The sequence below is a fragment of the Zootoca vivipara genome, chromosome 13 (genome assembly GCF_963506605.1).
Source record: "Zootoca vivipara chromosome 13, rZooViv1.1, whole genome shotgun sequence".
In the NCBI taxonomy this organism is placed as follows: domain Eukaryota; kingdom Metazoa; phylum Chordata; class Lepidosauria; order Squamata; family Lacertidae; genus Zootoca; species Zootoca vivipara.
This window is the reverse complement of record NC_083288.1, coordinates 30,910,965-30,931,570: the sequence shown is the minus strand read 5'-3', so window position 1 is coordinate 30,931,570 and position 20,606 is coordinate 30,910,965. Positions and strand designations below refer to the sequence as shown.

General features: G+C 45.7%; 2 protein-coding genes across 6 annotated transcripts; both read right to left on the bottom strand.

Annotated features, from left to right (window-relative positions):
• Nucleotides 1-91: 91 nt before the first annotated feature.
• ZSWIM9 (zinc finger SWIM-type containing 9) lies at nt 92-4,726 on the bottom strand. 3 transcript variants are annotated; one of them, XM_035136001.2, is made up of 4 exons: nt 4,518-4,726; nt 3,679-3,780; nt 3,069-3,321; nt 92-2,283 (listed from the first exon to the last, which is right to left on the bottom strand). In XM_035136001.2, exons 3-4 carry the CDS (start codon nt 3,314-3,316, stop codon nt 912-914), a joined length of 1,620 nt encoding a protein of 539 aa, XP_034991892.2. In that variant the 5' UTR covers nt 3,317-3,321; nt 3,679-3,780; nt 4,518-4,726; the 3' UTR covers nt 92-911. The 3 variants fall into 3 exon arrangements, with proteins under 3 accessions (XP_034991892.2, XP_034991894.2, XP_034991893.2); XM_035136003.2 differs by lacking the exon at nt 3,679-3,780; XM_035136002.2 differs by lacking the exon at nt 4,518-4,726 and having other exon boundaries at nt 3,679-4,484.
• Nucleotides 4,727-6,544: 1,818 nt separating this feature from the next.
• LOC118095079 (zinc finger and SCAN domain-containing protein 16-like) lies at nt 6,545-19,421 on the bottom strand. 3 transcript variants are annotated; one of them, XM_035136013.2, is made up of 4 exons: nt 19,145-19,421; nt 12,435-13,382; nt 10,916-11,045; nt 6,545-8,836 (listed from the first exon to the last, which is right to left on the bottom strand). In XM_035136013.2, the coding sequence occupies exons 2-4, from the start codon at nt 13,266-13,268 to the stop codon at nt 8,361-8,363; spliced, it is 1,440 nt and encodes a 479-aa protein (XP_034991904.1). In that variant the 5' UTR covers nt 13,269-13,382; nt 19,145-19,421; the 3' UTR covers nt 6,545-8,360. The 3 variants fall into 3 exon arrangements, with proteins under 3 accessions (XP_034991904.1, XP_034991905.1, XP_034991903.1); XM_035136014.2 differs by lacking the exon at nt 19,145-19,421 and adding an exon at nt 18,888-19,095 and having other exon boundaries at nt 6,545-8,833; XM_035136012.2 differs by lacking the exon at nt 19,145-19,421 and adding an exon at nt 18,888-19,094.
• Nucleotides 19,422-20,606: the final 1,185 nt, after the last annotated feature.

Genomic DNA, 20,606 nt, shown 5'->3' with positions numbered 1-20,606 from the left:
TTCTAATTGTTATTTTTATTTTTAAAAACACTACATACATTTCCTTCTGAGGACACAACACCATGAAAGGCAAGATATAAATCTCTGAATGAATAAATAAATGAGTGAATTTATTAGATCAGATAGTCAGATAGCATGGTATACATCCATCCATTTAGATACATTGCTTATTCCTAGGGCTCTGTGCATTTGGCTACTAGGAGAAATAATACGAGACATAAAATCCAGGTTCAGTGGACATATTTGAGGCGGGGGAATTAAGAAGCCTAGGGGAGAGCTGAGCAGGACTGCTGTTTCAGTGACTTCCACCGCTCTCTGCCTCCTCTTATAACTAACAAAACTAGAATATGCTTAACACCCTATCCTAGGCCGAGCTAGGCACACCTGTAGTCTACTGATTTCAGTAGATAGGTTCACGTAACTCTGCACCGGATTGTGTTGCAAATTGCATAAAGTAATGTATACAGAATTTAGCTTTCCTCACACAAAAAAATTGAGCTACTGTACCTTGGTGCACAATTTTTACATTTTTTTAAAGGCAGTGTGTACACAGATCTGTTCACTGAAAATGGTCAGAACTTGGCTTTTTTTTAGCTGTGCTTTGACTTGCATAATGAACTAGCATCCTGGGAACACTAGGAAGCTGCCTTCTACTGAATAAGATGATCGGTCCATTAGTTTTGGTCCTAGAATGTGGCAGTGTTCATGTGATACCCACCAAACCTTGGGCATATGGCTGGGTACTGGACTTCTGTCCAGCAACAGCTGGTCAGTAGTCTGTCTAGCACCCCAGGCTGGATTACTTTCACCCAAATTCACCCAAAGAGTGAATGTGCCAGAGTGGCAATTACTGAACTGGTCACCAGGACTGTGTTCTGCCACTTTAATGGACCGGCACTTGGGTAACATAGCTAGCATTCCTCCTGGCTGGTGCAGTCTTGATGCCTATCTGGTGAGGTGGGAAGCAGACAGGGGTCAAAGAGAGGCTCTCCAACCCAAAGGCGTGCGGCAAAGATGTGCCGGCAGGGCAGCTGGTGAGCCATGTAGATGGAACAGCTGCAAGTGGCCAGGTCCTGGCTCACCAGGAAAGAGCAGGTGCTTCCCTCCAAGAGGTAGCCCTCAGGCGTGTCCTTGAGTTCATAGTGCGCGTGGGGCACCAGGTCCAGTTCCTCGGCCACCAGATCAGCGCTGTCGGGCAGGCAGGCGGTGTGGTACAGCTCAGCCACAGGTGCTACGTTGAACGCCGAGGTCTCCACATGCAGGGCTTGGAGATCTAGCAGGCCCTGAACGCAGGTGGCCAACACCATAGGAGGGGTGAGTGCTGTCAGCAGCTTACGGCGGTGACTGCTAAGGTGGTCGAGGAAGGAGCATTCCCGGTTCTTCTCAAAGGCCCAGCACTCTACCCACATGCCTTTGTGAGGGTGCCAGTGCTCCAGGAAGTACTGCAAAAAGGAGAGCGGGGCGACATCTTCCAGGTCGCTCAGGTACTGGCTGTAGACCCGTGGCGAGTCAGCATTTGCCAGGTTGAGCAACAGGTTGCGGATCCAGTCCTCCTTTGGCACAGCCAGCTCGCAAGCTCTGCGGTAGAGAGCCTCCAAAACCTGCAGGCGGCAGATCTGCACCCGGGCACATGGCAGGACCTCCTCCACAGCGTCCAGCCCTGTCACCCCAGCCCCTACTGTGACCACCTTCACCCTCAACTTGATGTCCGGGGCACTCTGCACCAGCGAAGCCACAATGAATATAAGGAGGTCGGGCAGCCCCTGGCGTGCCAGGCAGTAGGCCACCTCACGCCCGCGCCCATTGGCATCTTGGCAAAGCACGGTGTAGAGCTCAAAGTCCGCATCAAGGCAGGCAGCGCGCTCCAGGAAGAGGCGAGCTGGGAAATGTTGCACAAGCTTGCGCATGCGCGATGTGGCCAGGAAGATGCTGTTGAGGACAGCCACATCCTCCTGGAATACAAGTTTGACTTTGGCCCCTGGATCTGCCTTGAAGAGAGCATCCAGAACAGCTAGGAGGTCGCACATGCCCTTGTCTTTGGCTTTGCTGTAATCCTCCAGGTTCCAGATAAGGTCAGGTGCCAGAAAGCGCTTGGAGATGCTGTTGGTGATGCGGATGGGCAGCCCTAGGCTGGCCCTCAGCTGGTGCCGCTTGAAGTGATGGGCAAACTCCAGCTCCGACAGGCGGTGGTTGTGCTCCAGGTTGGCCTCAATCACCACCAAGCGGTCCTTCTTGGGGCCCAGGCGCAGAGTGATGGAGGCTGGGCAGTCGATCTTCTCACTGCTGCAAAGGAGGAGATGGTGGGGGGAAAGGGTGTTTGTTTAGTAAGAAGCGATAGCACTATTGACACTAGACTCCAATGGATGCTGGTAGGAACTGCTGTCACTGCCAATCCTTCCCTGTCTGGGGGTCCCTGTCCCCCCATGGAGGAAATATTTCACATGGAGTGGGGGGAAATAAAAATATCTCAAGTATATTGTGGATTTTTCAAAAAAAAAATCTCCCATGGCTTTATTTTATTTTTAAATTGAATGCATTGTAGTTTAGCCACCCAGAGTGGCTGCGGCAACCCAGTCAGATGGGCGGGGTATAAATATTATTACGACTATGACTATTATTAGCAGTGCTTATGTCAAAAAAGGCAAAGAGGGCCAACCAATTCTGTAGGTTTTATTCAGAAGAGCATGCCTTAATTCTACACTATACACTTGGGATTTTTAATTCTGGAGTAATTACAGCACAAGGAATATCTTGTTAGGTGAGGTCCTATGAAGAAATCCTAGGGTTTTGCTTTCTATAGAGCAGGAATAAGTAACCTGCGCCCCACCAGAGGTTGCTGGACTACAGCTCCCATCATCCTTGCCCACTGGCCATGCTGACTTGGGCTGGTGGAATCCAAAACATCTGGAGGCTAAGCTATAGTGTCTCTTTGACGGTCTCAATGATATTGGGGAATCGGAGAGAATTTTAGCTTGTAAACGTCTTGGAGCATGGGCCTGGTCCCTTGTGGCCTGTGCAGTAGCATACAGACAGATGGCATTAAATAATCCAACACACGATGGACTTACAGGCGGTTGCGTTGCACCGTGCTCTGCCCCACATAGGTCCCACTGTGCTTGCAGATGAGACGCACAAAACGGAAGCGGAGTGTCTCGGCGAGGCTGGGTTGATAGTGCAGCGGGTTCTGGCGCAGTGAGATCAGTGGCTTCAGGCTGGCAATGATGAAGAGCACTTTGTACTTTTCGCACCAGTCGTCGAAGAACGTGCTGAACTGGTGCCAGGTGTGAAACTCCCGGCCCAGGCCGAGGTCCCCCATGGCATCTGTGAGCAGAGGAGCACAGTCATTCAAATCATAAGAGAAAGCAGAAGGAGGAGGCAGTGAGATTGGAGGTTTCAGTGATGGAATTTGTAGCCAGCAATCCCCCCCCAAAAAAAACTTCATGTCTCTTGAGACACCTTCTGCGATCTAACCTTTCCTACAAGATGCATATCTCCATATTAAAATGCATGCTTTTGTATTTAGTTTTACCGTAGACACATTATGTAAAACACTATTTAGATTCCACAAATCTTGTTAAGTAGTTGAAGTTGCAATCCTATGCACACTTCTCTGGGAGTAAGTCATATAAGGAACTGGACTGCAAATTTGGTACACAATTAAGGAAGCTAGTACAGTACCTGCTAAAGCGAATATGCTTAAAGTCTTTTTTTACAGAGATCCAGTATCCACTGGCAATCATGCCATGAAGACTTGTTGCCACTCTTTGGAAAAAAAGTAACCTGAAGAAAAATATATATGAAGATTTATAAAAGTACCAAATATGGGAATATTTTGAACTACTAGTAATTACCATGCCCATAGGAGGTATGGTGGTTGGTGCCTCTGAATTAAGACTGTAAGTAGCAAGAGATGTGATGCAGTTTTGGGGGTGCCCACTGCAAAGCTGAGGCGGGGAGGGGGATGTACTGCAGTTGTCAGATCTAAGTTGTGAGAGTGTCATGTACTACAAGAAGTATGGCATGTCTGCGTACGTGTGCAAGAATGGAAAAGTTAATGGCACCTGTCTCTTGGGCTCACCCAAATGGACTGCAGTTAGTAGGAAACTGAAAACAGTTATTCCTGGGCTGGCACATATAAAGCATGGTGATGGTTTGCACAAATCTGAACACACCCATTAATACATGCACACTCACTGACACTTATTCATGCATGCAGACACAACAAAAACATGCATCATATGCTGCAAGAGACATAAACGTGTGCATTTAATCCATACCGCAGTAAATGCAAAAATATATATGCCTGGATGATGAGGAAGGGGAACATATGCTGCAATGAAAGTGCACGTATTTATGCATGCATTTTATAAGCTCGGCCAATTCGGAGCTGTGCGCTCTGGGGCCCCGACTCCCACCCTTCCAGCTTCAGAGAGCGCCCCCATCTATCTGGGAGTCCCAATCCCGTGTTTCTCTCGCACCCCCTCCGCCCGGCAAAGGACCCCGGATCGGACCCATACCTGGCCGGCTGTCCCCTTATCCCCTCCAGCCACCTTGGATCTCTGCCTGTCCGGGATGCGGCCAGCGAGCCAGGCCCGCTCCCAGCGAAACAAACCCGGGCGCTCCGTCTCCCGCTTGCTGATTCCGGCTGGGCGACGGAGGCGAGCCGCGAGCTCCGCCTGCTGGAGCTTCCAGCAATGCAGCCTGCTCGGTGGACGGCAGCACTGCGCTGCCGAGAAAGAGCAAAGTTTAGGTGGCTGGCGGAGCAGAAGGGAAAGGATCACGAGGAGGGCTGACGAGGGAGGACGGCGCGCGAAGACGAAGGTGCCTCTGAGCATGTGCAGAGTGCATTCCCGTATTTTACCGGGCCAATACCAAGTCGCGCACCCGAGATTGGGAGCCGAACTTGGCTTCGAGTTGGGAAGACGCAGTAGCTTGGCAATCCCGGCGCGCCAGGTGAGGACCGGGGGAGCCAGGTTCGAACCCCGACTTAAGCGACGGGGGTTCACGTTAGGCTAGTGACTTTCTCACTCAGCCCTACAGACCTCAGATTAAGAGGGAAACTGCTGCGCCCCCCTGCGCTTCTCGAAGGAAGAACAGGGCAAACATGTCACGAATTAGTAACGCATGCACACACACCGCTTCTTGCCGGAGGAGGTTACGTCGTTAAATGACATATTTTTGAAGGGAGGCTGGCTGATGTTCCCTTACTTTGCGCGTGCTCATGAGGCCTTCTTTATTATGATGGGGCCAAACAAGTTTTGTAGCTGTAGTCCTTTCTCTACAAACAAACTAGGGGAAAAGCTGCACTTGTTGAACTTCCGCCTGAGGGTGGGTCTGCTGTTAAAAGCACAGGAGAAAAGACGGGATGGGCGTGTTATTGTGTGGCCCGACTTTAATGAGGGCGGTCCTCTTGTTTGAAAGGCTCTCTTGCCCTTGCCTAGTTTAAAAAATTGCTCATCAGCACAGGGACAGCCGACTGAGCGGGTACTCAAGCCCCTCCCTTGAGATAAATCTCATTTCTATTATAGAAACCATTTCTAAATGTACAGTACACCAGTATAAATGAGTATATTCAAATCTGTTTCCTTCCTTTTTGAATCGTTACGTGGCCATCTAGTGCATTTAGGAAGTGCCTTCACTTTGCTCCGGCTGCAGAAGCGCTGTCGTCTTGACACGTTGCCGCACGGCACCTCGGACCCCACGGCACCCAATACAGGTGCCGGGGCCGCGGACGCATCTGACGAGCCAGGGAGAAGAGTCCGGACTGCAGCTGAAATGAATGGAGCTGGCGCTGCCGGTAGGAAAAACAGCGCGCTAGAGCCCGCGAAAAGGATGAGCCTCGCCTCCCTCCCACCCCAGCGGATTGACAAGCGTCTCGGCCACTCGCAAGCGCGCATTTGGGAGGAAGATGCGCAACTTTGCGCTAGCCGGGGCGCAGCCCACCTTGGCTTCATTACTACGCGAGAAGTTCTCGAAGGTGGGCGCGTGGAGCGATTCCTGAATGGGCTGCTGGGGCTCAATCCGCGCAAGGTTGGGTGCCTGGGCAGACAGACAAAGTGCCCCCTTTTGTGCCGGAGAAAAGAGAGCTGTGGTTGATGGAGGGAAATGTATGATTTGTGCAGGGGGTTATATGGGTGTGTGAAGGAGATGCTGAGTGTACTGGTGAAACTTGGAAAATTAGAATATCGTTGAAAAGTGCATTTATTTCAGTAACACAACTTAAAAGGTGAAACCAATATATGAGATAGATGCATGACATGCAAAGCAAGATATGTCAAGCCTTTATTTGTTGTAATTATAATTAGTTGTCGTTAGGTGGGTCAATTATAAATGGAATGTAATTAATTAAATGTAATAGTGATGTTTATTTTTGTATTATTGTAACTATTTGTTTTATTACTGTGGAATTTCCAAAAGAAAGCATTTGTAACAATTAAAAGAGAAATTAAAAATAATAAGTTGCATTACTGAAATAAATGCACTTTTCGATGATATTCTAATTTTCCAAGTTTCACTTGTATGTATGTGGGCAGGACCACAGCCATCAAATGTGCAGAGTCCTTTGAGAAAGGCGTTTGTTATTTGTTTAAAAAAATCCCTTCTATAACACTGACAGGAGACTTTAAAATAAAACAGAGCATTATTAAGGAGGAAGATTTGGTAATTATCTCAATATTTCTATTCTTAAAACACTTTGGCAGCTGGGCCCCGTACAGTGAAATTCTATATGCATGTAAACTTATACTGAAGTCCCTGCCCAGTAAGTTGAGCAGAGCATTTTTCTAGGTACGTTACCAGTAAGTGTATACAGAATTGGGAGTCTGTCTTCTGCTTTGTGAGCTCTTTTTACAACAACAATTATATAACACAGTTTCTATTCATTGTCCATGGGTTATAAACTAAGAGGTAACAACTGAAGGATGGTTGTAGCCATGTTAAGCAGGATATGTAGAATTAAACATTATTATTACAACATTAAACTTTTTTAATGTGCAAACTACACAAAAATAAAGCTTTAATAAAAATTTTTATGAAAACAATTCCTTTCTTTCTCTTTTTTTAAAAAAATCCTAAAATTTACATATGCAGCTATAACCATTGCAGGTTTCCAAACATGCAATTTTGGTGTATCAACAGTGTTACAGGGGTTAAAACTGGTAGTGTTAGAAAGGCTTGAAATACTGAAACGTATTTTGACAGGCTTGTACAAATAAACGGAGGCAGAGTTCCAAAAGCTACGTTAGCCATACACAGTAGGATTTTACCCCCCCCCCCTTTTGAATACCAGACCTCCCATTTCTTATCACAAACTACTTCTGAAATGCTTTAGTGGTATGGAAAGCTGTTATTTGAGGGGGAAGACACGAGTCCAAGGTTCCCCTTCGGCATGTGAAACTATGTAGACTCTTTTAATTCTTAAAAGTAAAAAAAGAAGTAGTAAAAGTAAATTAATTGGGCAGGGAGAGAACTAGTGGAAGAGGGAGATCTCCTGCCACAAACAGTAAACAGAGAACTTTGAATGGACAACAAATATTCTTTATGAATTGCTCCACTTCTAAATTGGGAGGCTTTGAAAAAATAAACACAAAGAAAAGTTGAAAGTCAGTAGAACAGATCTCCTCCACGTTGCAATAGTGAGTATGTTTTGTTAAAGACCACCATGAAGGAGGAAGTGGTTTGAAGGCCTTTGAGGTGACACATTACCAGGAGTCTGCTCCAAACTAACAGAATGTTATGTCATTAGCCAAAATATGATTGGATGGCATTCACCCCCATGGGTTTTCAGGTCATCCAATACAGATTCTTTGAGCTTGCATTCCTATTTATGATAATAAGTTTTGAGGGTGAAGCTTATCTTTTCACTGCTCAGATTTCAACATTCAAACAGCTACTCTGTCAGCTGAAAAGCATGTATGGATGATATGCCGTTCAATCACATTGCATTTGTGTGTAGTTTTTACTAGTTCCGCATGTAGGTCCCGTGCAACTGACACAACAGGGATCCTTGTCCATCTTTGCTCTCATTCACAACGGCATTAGGAGGAGCAAATATTTCCCACTGTACAGTAAATGCAGGTTGGGGCTTCTTTGCCTTCTTCCACCCCGCTCCCCTCCATAAACTGACAAACATCCAAAGGAAAACAAACATACAACCCATCTGAGCTGCGGAAGGCATTCTTTGCTTCGATTATGTTAAAGGTAACCACCTCGTCACCAGAAGGCAGTTCCTGCTTCTAAAGAGTTCCAGGACAAAAATAATAATAATAATAAAAGATCCCCTAGGTTTAGAGTATTTCCTAAAAATAAAAAACAAATTCTCTACATTCAAGTCAGCTACAATTCCCGCCTTTGCCTTCAAGTCAGCTGAAGGGCTCCTCTCTCTCCTGCATGCTCTGCTCTGCACTGAACTGCAGCCCAAAGCTTTCCGCACATTCGCAACACCCAGCCTTCCTGTCGTGGCCCCCCTGGCCCGAATTCCACTTTGCATTCTTCCCGCAAAGCGAACAGCGGCTCGCTTCTTCCCGCAGGTGGGTTCTCATGTGGTTCACCAGGTTGAACTTGTGCAGGAACCTTTTCCCGCATTCGGTGCACTGGTGGGGCTTGACCCCAGTGTGGACCCTCCGGTGCCTGGTGAGGGTGGATTTGCGAGAGAAGTTCTTCCCGCATTCGGGGCACGGGAAAAGCGTGTCTTGCTTATTCGCAGGCTGCTGGCCGTCGGCGTTCTGGCAGGCAAACTGGGCTGGCTGCAAGGTGGGGAGCATCCGGCTTCTTTGCTTCTTTATACTTTCCTGTATTAGAAAACCCCCCTCGTTTTTGGTCTGGATCTCTTCACCTGCTGGATCGAAAGAAAAATCCCTATTTTATGCAAGCTGCCAGACTAGTAGGAACACTTGATAATCTCGCTGCTGGAAAGAAGGTGGTGTGTGTGAGAGAGAGGTGCCAAAAGCTGAAGGGTTGCTGCTGGAAGGCATGCAATCTGATCCACAACCTGTTGTTTCCCCTCCCTTCCTAAATATGTGGGGACTAGTTAAGATTCTACATTGGCAAGGGAGGCAGAAGTTTATTTAGGGTGGTCTACATGGTTCTCTATCCTTTATAACCTCTCAATTAAGCATTTTAATTGTGCTCCATTTTTTTTTAAATAAAAGAAATACTTATTACAGATTTGTTTGCTTTATCCTGAATTTAAATCTTGGTGGTGGTTTGCTCCTGTTATGGAGCAGCTATATAAATGCAGCAAGTGAAACAAATAATTCTGTAAGGTAGATCAGACTGAGAGCTGGCGGCTGCACAGTGACACAATGAGCTTCACGGCCGAGTGGGGATTTGAATCCTAGTTCAATACTACAATCATTACTGAACACTGGCTGTCAACTCTGCACATGCCCTGGAGCTGTCACCTCCAGTTAGTTACTTACTTACATAATTTATAACCTGGACTTCAACGTACTGTAAATTAATGCATCCAGGGTGGTTAACAAAGTAGCAAGGAAAGTATACTTAAAATAATAAATCATACAACAAACAATTCAAATAGACAAGAACCATCCAAAATTGTTCCGTGTTAAACATGCCAAGATTAGTAGCTCTTAACAGTCTGGGAAAACAGAAATGTTTCTGCCTGGTTTCTAAATTATAGTACCAAGGGGGCTGTCTATGGAGAACATTCCAAGGCTAGGAGCCACCACTGAAAAGGCTCTCTCTCTGGTTGCCACCCTCTGTACTTCGGATGATGGGGGAATCCTGATAAACGCCTTATATGATGATCTCAGTGGACAGGCAGACTGATGCAGGAAGTAGGTAATGTAAAAGTATTTCAATCTTTAACCGTGTAGGCGTCAAAGGCTAGGACCAACAGTCTGAATTGCACAAAGCGTAGAGAGAAACACTTAAGATAATGCTAACACAATGAATGGTACTGGGTTGGATCCAGGCTTGGACTGCAATCTTATATCCACGTCAATTGGGAGTAAGCCTCATTGAACTTAATGGGACTTACTTCTGAGTAGATGCGCATAGTTTTGCCCTACAAGCTAATTGCACTCTGTTCCCACAGAAATCAAGTGGACCTAAGTCTAACTGACTAACTTTTCACTTGGGTTTTAATGGGAACTGGGTGAAACTAAGTTAGTCTGGATGCAACCCATTACAGTGGTACCTTGGTTCTCAAACTTAATCTGTTCTGGAAGTCCGTTCCAAAACCAAAGCGTTCCAAAACGAAGGTGCGCTTTCCCATAGAAAGTAACACAAAATGGATTAATCCGTTCCAGATTTTTAAAAACAACCTCTAAAACAGCAAAATTTTACTATTTAATGAGACTATTGATCCATAAAATGAAAGCAATAAACCATGTACTGCAGTCACACAATCAATAGCTGAACTGGGTTCCACACAGTCACAAAAACAAAACAAAAAAGCTGCAAAAACAGAAATGCATAATCAATAGCAAAAACAGGCAGACCTCAGCGTAGCACTCAAAAGGGAAGTGTGGCACTCAAATGGGAAGCGTAACACTCAGAATGGAGCATGTTCGGCTTCCGAAAAAACTGCAAACCAGAACACTTACTTGCGGGTTTGCCGTGTTTGGGTTCCAAGTTGTTTGAGAACCAAGGTACCACTGTACAAATATGAGTCTTAGCACTGAAAACAGGGCCTAGCCTCATTACCTCTCTCAAATGTGTTCCACAAAAATATGAATGCACAACAGAGCCTATTTTTCTCTGATCCAAGGTACTGCACAACACACTGGCTGCCTTGTGTTAATAATCCCAGAGCTGAGAACCCAGAGAGGAAGGGAGGAAATATTCCCGGGGGGGGGGGGGGGAGAGAGAGAGAGAGACAGTGAAAAACAGTATAGGAGAGCAACCCGTTAATACTCTCACCTGTACTAGAATGCTATTGCAAAATCCTTACCCAATGAAGTGGCATTTTCGTTCATCTCCTCCTTGGCATCTCTGCAAAGCGTCGTCTGCCTGGTGTCCAAGGGCACTTGCTCAGTTTCTGGGAAGCTCACAGCCTCCTCGAGTACAAAAGGCCCCAGCACCTGAAACAGCAGCAAGGACCCCATTCAAGCCAGAGAGGGGTATGTTCATAAGATTGTAGAATTGGACATGTCAGTTCAAAAAAAGATAAAGGCTACAGGTTCAATAAAAAAGATAAAGGCTACAGGTTCAGTCCCTGGTGCCATCACTTTAAAAGCAGCACAGATTGGAAGACACGCAAGGAAGAGAGAGAGAGAGAGAGAGAGAGAGAGAGAGAGAGAGAGAGAGAGAGAGAGAGAGAGAGAGAGAGAAGAAGAGAAAGAAAGAAAGAAAGAAAGAAAGAAAGAAAGAAAGAAAGAAAGAAAGAAAGTGCATGTGTACTAGGTGGGCAGACCTGATTCAGGGCTCATTCAAATGTGCACAATGAAGGGGGAGGCTTGAATTAACAGTGCAGGAGTTAAGGCATGGCTCCTGTTGCTTTCTCACATGCATTGCTGTCTCATCGTGAACAACAGAGAAACAAGTTACAGGTAGATGTTGGTCTGAGTCTAAACAAAATAAAAAAATTCCTTCAGTAGCACCTTAAAGACCAACTAAGTTTTTATTTTGGTATGAGCTTTCATGTGTGTCAGGGGTTTTAGAGTAGTCGCAAGAACCCCTGACAGTGTGCATGCACACTTCATCAGATGTGTGCATGCACACGAAAGCTCATACCAAAATAAAAACTTAGTTGGTCTTTAAGGTGCTACTGAAGGAATTTTTTAAACAGAGAAACGAATCAGTTTAGCAAAGGACTTCACATTTAACAAAATTAAGTTTCTACGTTGATGTTAGCCATTTTGTTTGTAAGCCACTTTTAACCGCAGCGTACAGAAAAGTTAAAATGAAACAAACCTCCCCCACATATCCTTCCTGTGAATATAGCTTCCAAATGGGACATGATTTCCACATCAATCACAAAAATCTCTCTGTATGTGCAACTTGTAGTGGTATAGTCCCTCTGTCTGTGAGGACTGCACCACCTCAGTTACGTACATTCTGTTATCTTGGTGTGTATTCTGGGACTGCGAACATTCAGTACATACCAAGTGAAAAATTTAGAATCATGAATCAGCTTATAGTGTTTTTGGGTTTTTTTTTAAACTATGCGTAAGCCTTACGAGATTTGTCCAATATTGGATGAAATATTACAAGCTCAAAAGAAAAGGCAGAGCCTTCAGAGCATAGCACACCAGCAACCACATAGCAACCACTGGGTCTTTGAACATACTTTTAGGGTTTTATATGCATTCTTGTGCACAAATGGCAAAAAAAGCTTTTTAATAAATATATGTAATTGACATTCCCCAGGGTTCTGAGCAAGCATTTCGATCTTGCGGTAGACCGCAGCAACATGATCACAACCCTGCAGCTTCCTAAAACTTCCAGTTACTACTACAAAAAGTTCTCACCTGCTGATCCCACCTCTCGCCTTCCTGCTGCTTCAGCAGGAAATGCTCTGCCAGGGTCACGGCCTGAACGCAGGTCTTGGGGCGATATTCCTGAACCCAGTCCTGCATTTCCTCTGGCAGGATGGTGAGGAACTGCTCCAGGACCAACAACTCCACAATCTGCTCCTTGGTGCGGCTTTCTGGCTCCAGCCAGCGATGGCAGAGCCCCCGCAGGCGGGCGCAGACCTCGCGAGGGCCCTCGGCCTCCTGGTAGCGGAAGTGCCTGAAGTTCTGGCGCTGCCTCTCCAGACTGACGGCATCCTCTCGCAAGATGGCGGCCTTCACTTTCCCATAATCCCCGCTCTCTCTGGGATCCAAGTTATTGTAGGCCTGGAGCGCGGCTCCGTTGAGGGCGGGCATGAGCCGCATCACCCACTGTTCCTTCGGCCACTTGCAGGCCTCAGCCACGTCCTCAAAGGTAGCCAGGTAGGTCTCAACGTCTTCAGTCAATGTGAGTTCTGGCACTTGTAGGTTCCTCCACGCCGGCGACTGAACTGGCGTGAGATCTGGAGTTGGCAACTCCTGTTGCCCCTGAATCTCCCACCGCTGGGGTGTTTCCAGCCGTTCGCTCCTGGTCTGCTGAGGTGTTACCAGCCTTAGGCCGCCTCCAGCTGTCCCAACCTGCACAATACGGTAGGTTTTTACTGAACCCTCTGATATCCCCAGTGCGTCAGAACCCATTGGGTCTGGCTCCTTCTCCATTTTCACCGGCGGCTGCACTCTTTGCTCCAGTGGTGCCGGACACTGGAGATACTGGGCTACCATATTCCGCTTGGCTGCCATTTTCCTCCTCATTTTTGAATCAGTTTCTGAGTTTATGTGACCTTTCACTAGGGTTCCCAACACCCAATTTGCCACCTGGAGAGCCTATCAGCTGCGGAAAACTCCTTAGGCTGTCTTGATGCCAACCTGGAGGGGTGATAATCACACAAAAAAAAGGTAAGAATTAGAACCCTTTAAATTGTAATTTCAGCATCGTTCTCAATCCATGGGTCAGCAAGGGCTCTAAAAACCTACCAGTTTGCTAGTCTCGTGAAAGAGATTTCTTATGCTTGAAATATCATATTAGCTAGAATGAAGGCACAGAAAGTTCAGGCAAAACAAACAAGCAAATTCTGTCTTCTGAAAAGGGTGTGTAACCGGGGCATTTGAAAATAAGCAACACGTTTCTTGCAAGCCTCTTAGAGGTTTTACCACAGTCAAGCAGTATACGTTTTGTAAAGTAAACAAGCACATCTTTTGGCTCCTTCTGCATCAGGTAGCTGGCTTGGTTACATTTAAAAACTGTCTTCAGAGGCAGCCCTACATATAACACATTGCAGTAACCTATCCTAGAGGTTACCAGAGCGTAGACAACATTGGTTAGGCTACCCTTGTCCAGATGGGGGTGCAGCTGGGCCACCAGCTGATGCTGATGGAAGGCACATTGTGCCACCGAGGCCATCTGAACCTCAAGCAACAGCAAGGGATCCAGAAGTACCCCCAGGCTGCGTACCCGCTCCTTCATGGGGAGCATAACCCCGTCAAGAGAAGGCAAACCTATTACTTTTTTCACACCGGAGAAATATGGAAAAACGTAGTGCGATTCTGAGCCAGATCTTGGGGCTGCTAACTTTCCCCCTGCCTACATACATTTGTTAACCTCAGTACCTGCAAATCTATTAACTGATACACTTATTAGATCAACTATATATATATACATATATATATACACACAGTATATTTATGGCAACCCTACTACGCCCTGTTCAAAAACCACTGCAATCAAATCAAACAAGAGAAGCAAAGCAGGATGAAGTCAGGAAAGGACAGAAAAATGAAACACAGGGTGTTTGTTGAAGGGGGAGTGGGTATATCTTACTAGTTTGATTTCTCACGTGCAATGGTGCTTCTTGCCAACCAAGAAGTCCAGCAGCATCAGCTTGCACACTTCCAAGTCCACCCAAGGGTTCTCCACAGCTGTCTCAGATGGTCAATGCCTTACCCCCACTTCTTGCCTTTGCAATTCCCATTGCTTTCTGGAATGGATGGCATCACTCCTCTTCGCCCTCCCCCTCCCCACCCACCCTGAGCATGCTCAGATCAAATGGGCTGTGCAATTGACTAGGCCTCATTGCACCCATGTGGTCACAGACCACTTTGTATTTCCCACAAACAGTAGAGCACTATTAAGAATGCATGCAATTGGCCGAGCATCGCAGACAAAAGCCCAGCCCAGGAGAGAGCATTGGCTTCACAAAAGAAGGCCATCAACTTAGCTGGACTGCCGGGCTCCTTTCTTTTCCAGGATTCTGCCCCCACCCATGCACAATAATCACCTTCACAAATACATGCGCATTATTATCTGCCCACAGTGCTTAGTTTCTATGGCCACATGCATACCAGGAGTTTATACTTTTTAAAAAAGTTGTTTAAGCCTCTAGGCAGGCCTAAAGTTTCTCTTTTTTAAGCCATCTATGTGCAGGGATTAGCACATTCTTAAGAACATTATCTCTTAACTACAGCAAAAGATAAATTATGGGCCTTTTAACAACCACATTAGAAAGCACTTTCCTGCTATTGGGAGACTCTTTGAGATAGTAAAAGCTTTACCAGTTGACTTCTGTTGGTCATGCAGCTGTGAAATACCTGAAACATTCACTTTTTAAAAGAGGGAGTATTGTTACCACATACACAACATCACATCCCTTCTACTTCACATTAATTAAACCAGAGTATTAATCCAGTTAGAACTGGATATGGAATAACTGATTGGTTCAATATCGGGAAAGGAGTACGACAAGGCTGTATATTGTTTCCCTGCTTAGTTAACTTATATGCAGAATTCATCATGAGAAAGGCTGGACTGGATGAATCCCAAGCTGGAATTAAGATTGCCGGAAGAAATATCAACAACCTCAGATATGCTGATGACACAACCTTGATGGCAGAAAGTGAGGAAGAATTAAAGAACCTTTTAATGAGGGTGAAAGAGGAGAGCGCAAAATATGGTCTGAACTTTAACATCAAAAAAATTAAGATCATGGCCACTGGTCCCATCACCTCCTGGCAAATAAAAGGGGAAGAAATTGAGGCAGTGAGAGATTTTACTTTCTTGGGTTCCATGATCACTGCAGATAGTGACAGCAGTCACGAAATTAAAATACACCTGCTTCTTGGGAGAAAAGCAATAACAAACCTAGACAGCATCTTAAAAAGCAGAGACATCACCTTGCCGACAAAGGTCCGTATAGTTAAAGCTATGGTTTTCCCAGTAGTGATGTATGGAAGTGAAAGCTGGACCATAAAGAAGGCTGATCGCCGAGGAATTGATGCTTTTGAATTATGGTGCTGGAGGAGACTCTTGGGAGTCCCATGGACTGCAAGAAGATCAAACCTATCCATCCTGAAGGAAATCAGCCCTGAGTGCTGACTGGAAGGGCAGATCCTGAAGCTGAGGCTCCAATACTTTGGCTACCTCATGAGAAGAGAAGACTCCCTGGAAAACACCCTGATGCTGGGAAAGATGGAGGCACTAGGAGAAGGGGACGACAGAGGACAAGATGGTTGGACAGTGTTCTCAAAGCTACGAACATGAGTCTGACCAAACTGCAGGAGGCAGTGGAAGACAGGAGTGCCTGACATGCTCTGGTCCATGGGGTCACGAAGAGTCAGACACGACTGAATGACTAAACAACATTAATACCACACCCTCTGTTTTCACATGTTTAACACGGATTTTTAAAAACCAAAAACCTTGGTGAGGGTGAGGGAAATGGCATCCTTTAACCACCCATATTAGGATTTATAGGGAAGAGCTGCTCAAGAGGAGCATAAGAAAGCTGAAATTCTAAATATATGTGGGAAGGAGGGGGTCACCACATGCAGCAGAATGAGGTGGGAATGTTCTGGGTCACTAGAAAGGGCAGTATCATTTCTGATTGTGGGTATAGGCAACATTTGCACCTCGGATAAGAAGAAATTTAAAAGTTAAAACAAAAAACCCACAGACACCCGGGATGTTGACGCAGTAGGAAATGGTCTGAGGTTGACTCCTTAAATTGCTACTTTTTTTGTTTTACCCGCAGGAAGCTTAGCAATGGGGAAAGCCAACAAAAATGCCCGCACCTTTGGTCTGAAGTGGTGTAACCCACTCCCCACCATCTCCAGATTCTACCACCATCTCATTCTGCCACTTGAGGAGACCCAGGCCCTAGTGACAGCCTAATTGAGTCCAGCAAAACACCTGAGAAATTGCACACTGGATTGGCTTGTGAGAACTCCTCAGTGATGCATGCTGCATAAATTAAAGTGCTGGAGCTTCCAAGAAACTTTCCCCTCTACTCCTTGAAATCAGCTGTGACTTTTTTTCCTGGGCTCCAGTGCTCTTAACAACTACATGACAGGAAGCAATTGAACAGGTGCAGCAATTCAGAGCCAGGAAAAGAGGTTGATAGAGAAAAGTTTATTCTGCCAAGTTTCTGCCCCTTATGCAGCTGTTGAAAGACAAAGAATGCCTGCCAGATGGTGGGTGCCCTAATGCTCAGGAAAAGGCACTTTGCACATGCACCCTCTATAAATTTTATCAATAATAATAAGTACTAAATTACCTCAGCATAGCGTAAGTATGATTTCCAGGTTCCAAAATTAAAGCCTGGTTTAAGCTCTGAATGTGACTATGATTGGTGGGTTAATCAGATGCATCGAGAGGGAGGCTTTATTTACAACTAATAATGGGTAACATTTTAAACTTTCTGATGGTAAGAGCTGTTCAGCTGTGGAACAGACTCCCTTTGAAGGTGGTGGACTCCTGTTTTGGAGGTTTAGAAGCAGAGGTTAGATCCTTTAGTTGCGATTCCTGCATTGCAGGGGGTTGGACTAGATGACCCTCAGGATCCCTTCCAACTCTACAACTCTACATTTCTATGACTGTTTGAAATATAGCATGGTTTAGCTTCTTATAAGACATTGAGCCATTAGTCAGCATCTCTATTCCCTCTGGAAAACAGGAACAATATTTGAGTTACATTACATTATGGCTGAGTTTTAATTGACTGTTTGATTTGCATATGAATAAAACAGTAGTTTTGGAGGGGGAAAGTATTCTTCCTTTGTTTGTATGCGACATTTTAGAAGAGGGATTAACTTCTTACCCCTATTTGTCAGGGATGCCTTTGCAGCTGATTAAGTTGCAGTTAGTTAATCAATTACAGGTTGCAGCTTTAGCTGATATCACAAAAAAAACCATGAAGCTCTAAAACACTTTGCATGCAGTTTATAACAAGGCAGGGTGCAAAATCTCCAATCCCCTTTCTCCCTACCTCATTTCCTTACATTTACCCCCCACAGTAAACAGCATGACTCGCTTTACAATGCCCAGTCCAGATTTCAAAACAGAAGATACAGTAAATGATTGCCATGCTGTGAATCAATCAATAATTTTCTCCACTTTAGGGGAGCTCTGCACAAGTATTAATTGTAGGAAAGGAAATTTTGGCAGGTGCAATTCTTCCAACCCCTTCAGAACTATTGCACTAGAACACCCTGTCCCTGCAGAAATTTCCAGTCCAAAGCTCACAAGCAATCCTATGCACGTTGACTCAGCAGGAAGCCCCACAGTGTTCAATGGACCTTACTCCCTAGTAAGAATGTTTAGGATTGCAGCCCCAGTTTGTCAAAACTCTAGATAAACGCTAAAGCAAAGAAAAAGTGCACAGTGTTCACTCTACATAACAAATAGATGTAGCTACCTAGTCTTCACACCTTATTAAGGCTATAGCCAAAAATTTCTGCCTGGGAGCAAGTGTCAATGAACCTGAATCTGATTTACTTCCGAGCAAGCGGGCGCAAGATTAGGCTGCACAGACCTAGACGACCGGTTTAGTGGGGCTTGTTCCCCAAGAATCGTGCATAGGATTGCGGGCATATTTATTTAATGACTTGACTGAAGCCGCTTTTTTTGCCAGCGTTACTGGTGAGCGCCCTTAACTCCTCCCATTGCTCCCGCAGGGTCATTAAACAGGCTATTAAGAAGCATTTCTAAACCTTCCTTTGACAGCCGAAATAAATTAACGTTCCTTCCCGCAAGATCTCATTCTAACCAGATTTTAAGTGGTCTGGACTAGACTCTCTCTGTCTCCCCACCCCGCTATCCTATCTAGTCAAAGAGAAGCAAGGGGACACTTTTTTTTAAAACGACAGGTAGTAACGCAGGTAAATAAGGGACAGGTGGTTTCCGCCTTCCCCCCCCCCTCGCTCCCCGGAGAAGTCATTTCTCCATCCAGCAAGTTTCCAGGTTATGCAGAACTCTTCGCCCGGCAGCTGATGCGCTGCTCATTTCTACGGTCTACGACTGCACAAAGCAAACGGGGGCAGAGGAGCAGGTGCAACCAGGTACCCAGAACATTGCAGCAGCTCAGGACGAGGCAACTATACCTTTGGTGAGCCCTGGCTGAAATTAAGTTCTGCCCGGCAGCATGCACTAAACACAAATCACGGCAGGGTGGCTAAAGGGTGCAACGCTCATCTGTGTCTAGTGGTTCTGAAAATGCAACTTTCGCCAGGGCGGCGGCTGTTGCTGCTGCTGCTGCTGCGGGCTATTCTGCTTGAGCTTCTGCCGGCGGTTAATTTCCAAATAATAAAAAAAAGAGGTACCGGGGCTCAGAGCTGCCCGGAAGCCACATCCCTCTGACCTGGGAAGTCCTTCCCCCTGGTGATCCCAGATGTGTGGGAAATTGGCCGTGGTTATGCAGTGGCGTTGGCAAAGCACGTTGTCTGTGTTCAGAGGCACTTTCCTCTCGATTGCCCTTTCATTTGTTCCCGCTGATGAGCTTCCCGGCGTTGGAAAAAAAGGCGCTCGGCGCTCAGATCCGTTTCAAACGAAGCCTTAAATTTTTGCTAAGTAAGACGAGAAAGGGTTAACGGGCGGAGCTCTCTGGGTCCTAGAGCCGCCTCGGTTGTTTTGGAAGTACTGTAGGGGCTTCCTTTTCCCGCTGCACAGCTGGGGAATGCAATAATTTTTCAGGGTGAGTTGGGGTGGCTGTAACGGGGACAAAATCGGTGTATGTGTTGATGGATAAAGAAAGCCAAACAGAACAGATACCGGTAAGCTACCGCTGGGTTTTTGTTTTTGTTTTTTACCAGTATGGAACAAACTGCGCTCCGATTTTGCGCATATCGACTTGGAAGTTCCTCTAAGCTCCTTAGCTCCCAATAAATGTGAATAGGATCGTGAATAGGATCGCAGCCTCAAAGCGATTTCTCAAAAAAATTAATAATAATAATAATAATAATAATAATAATAATAATAATATACACCCTCCTTGTTTGGGCTTGTTTTGTAAGTTTGCTGCCTAGCAAGTGAATGTCATACTTCCGTGCACCAATAGTTTTATACAGTGCAAGTCGAGTTCAGAAAGTCTGCAAATTTTACCGTTTGGGAGCTAACTTTTAAGTGGAATTGTTTTTCCACACGCCTTTTTTTAAGGAGCAGCGTCCGGTAGAATTGCCCACTTTTCAAGTGGACTCTATGCAGCTCTGCCTTTCATAGCGACTTCCTGTGCAGGCATTAGAAATACTGTAGATAAAGTTTCATCTCCTTGATGTGTTTTGGGGGCGGGCAGGCCGGGATCACCTGTTGGATTGTAAAGGCCACAAAAACTGCCAAGACCCATTACAGTAGTTTGTTTGCTGGTGCCAGGACTCTGGTCTGACTAGGGAACCTGGAAGTCTTAGAATATGTAATGATCAGAACTGTGGTTGTTCAGTGGGTGAAAGAAAGGTCCTCTTTGCATGTTCAAAGATAAAACATTTGGGGACAAATTGGGAGGCTGACCCACTTGTTTGCTCTTCCACTAGCATAATGTGCTGCTGTCGCCTGCCACCCCAGTTTTGTGCAGTGAATTGCAAGCAGAGACTCTGTAAAAGTAATAATAACAATACATTCTACCCCATTTCCCAAGTAGTTCAGGGCATCATCAACATTAGTTTCATTTAACACTTCCTTTTTGCAATGAACATCATTTGCCATTTACCTGGCTTTAATTGTCCATTCACCCAGCTTGGAGAGATCTGTGTTTGGAGCTTTTCACGTTTGCCTTGTATTTTCACCACCTTAAATAACTTGGCATTGTTAGCAAACCTGATGACCTCACT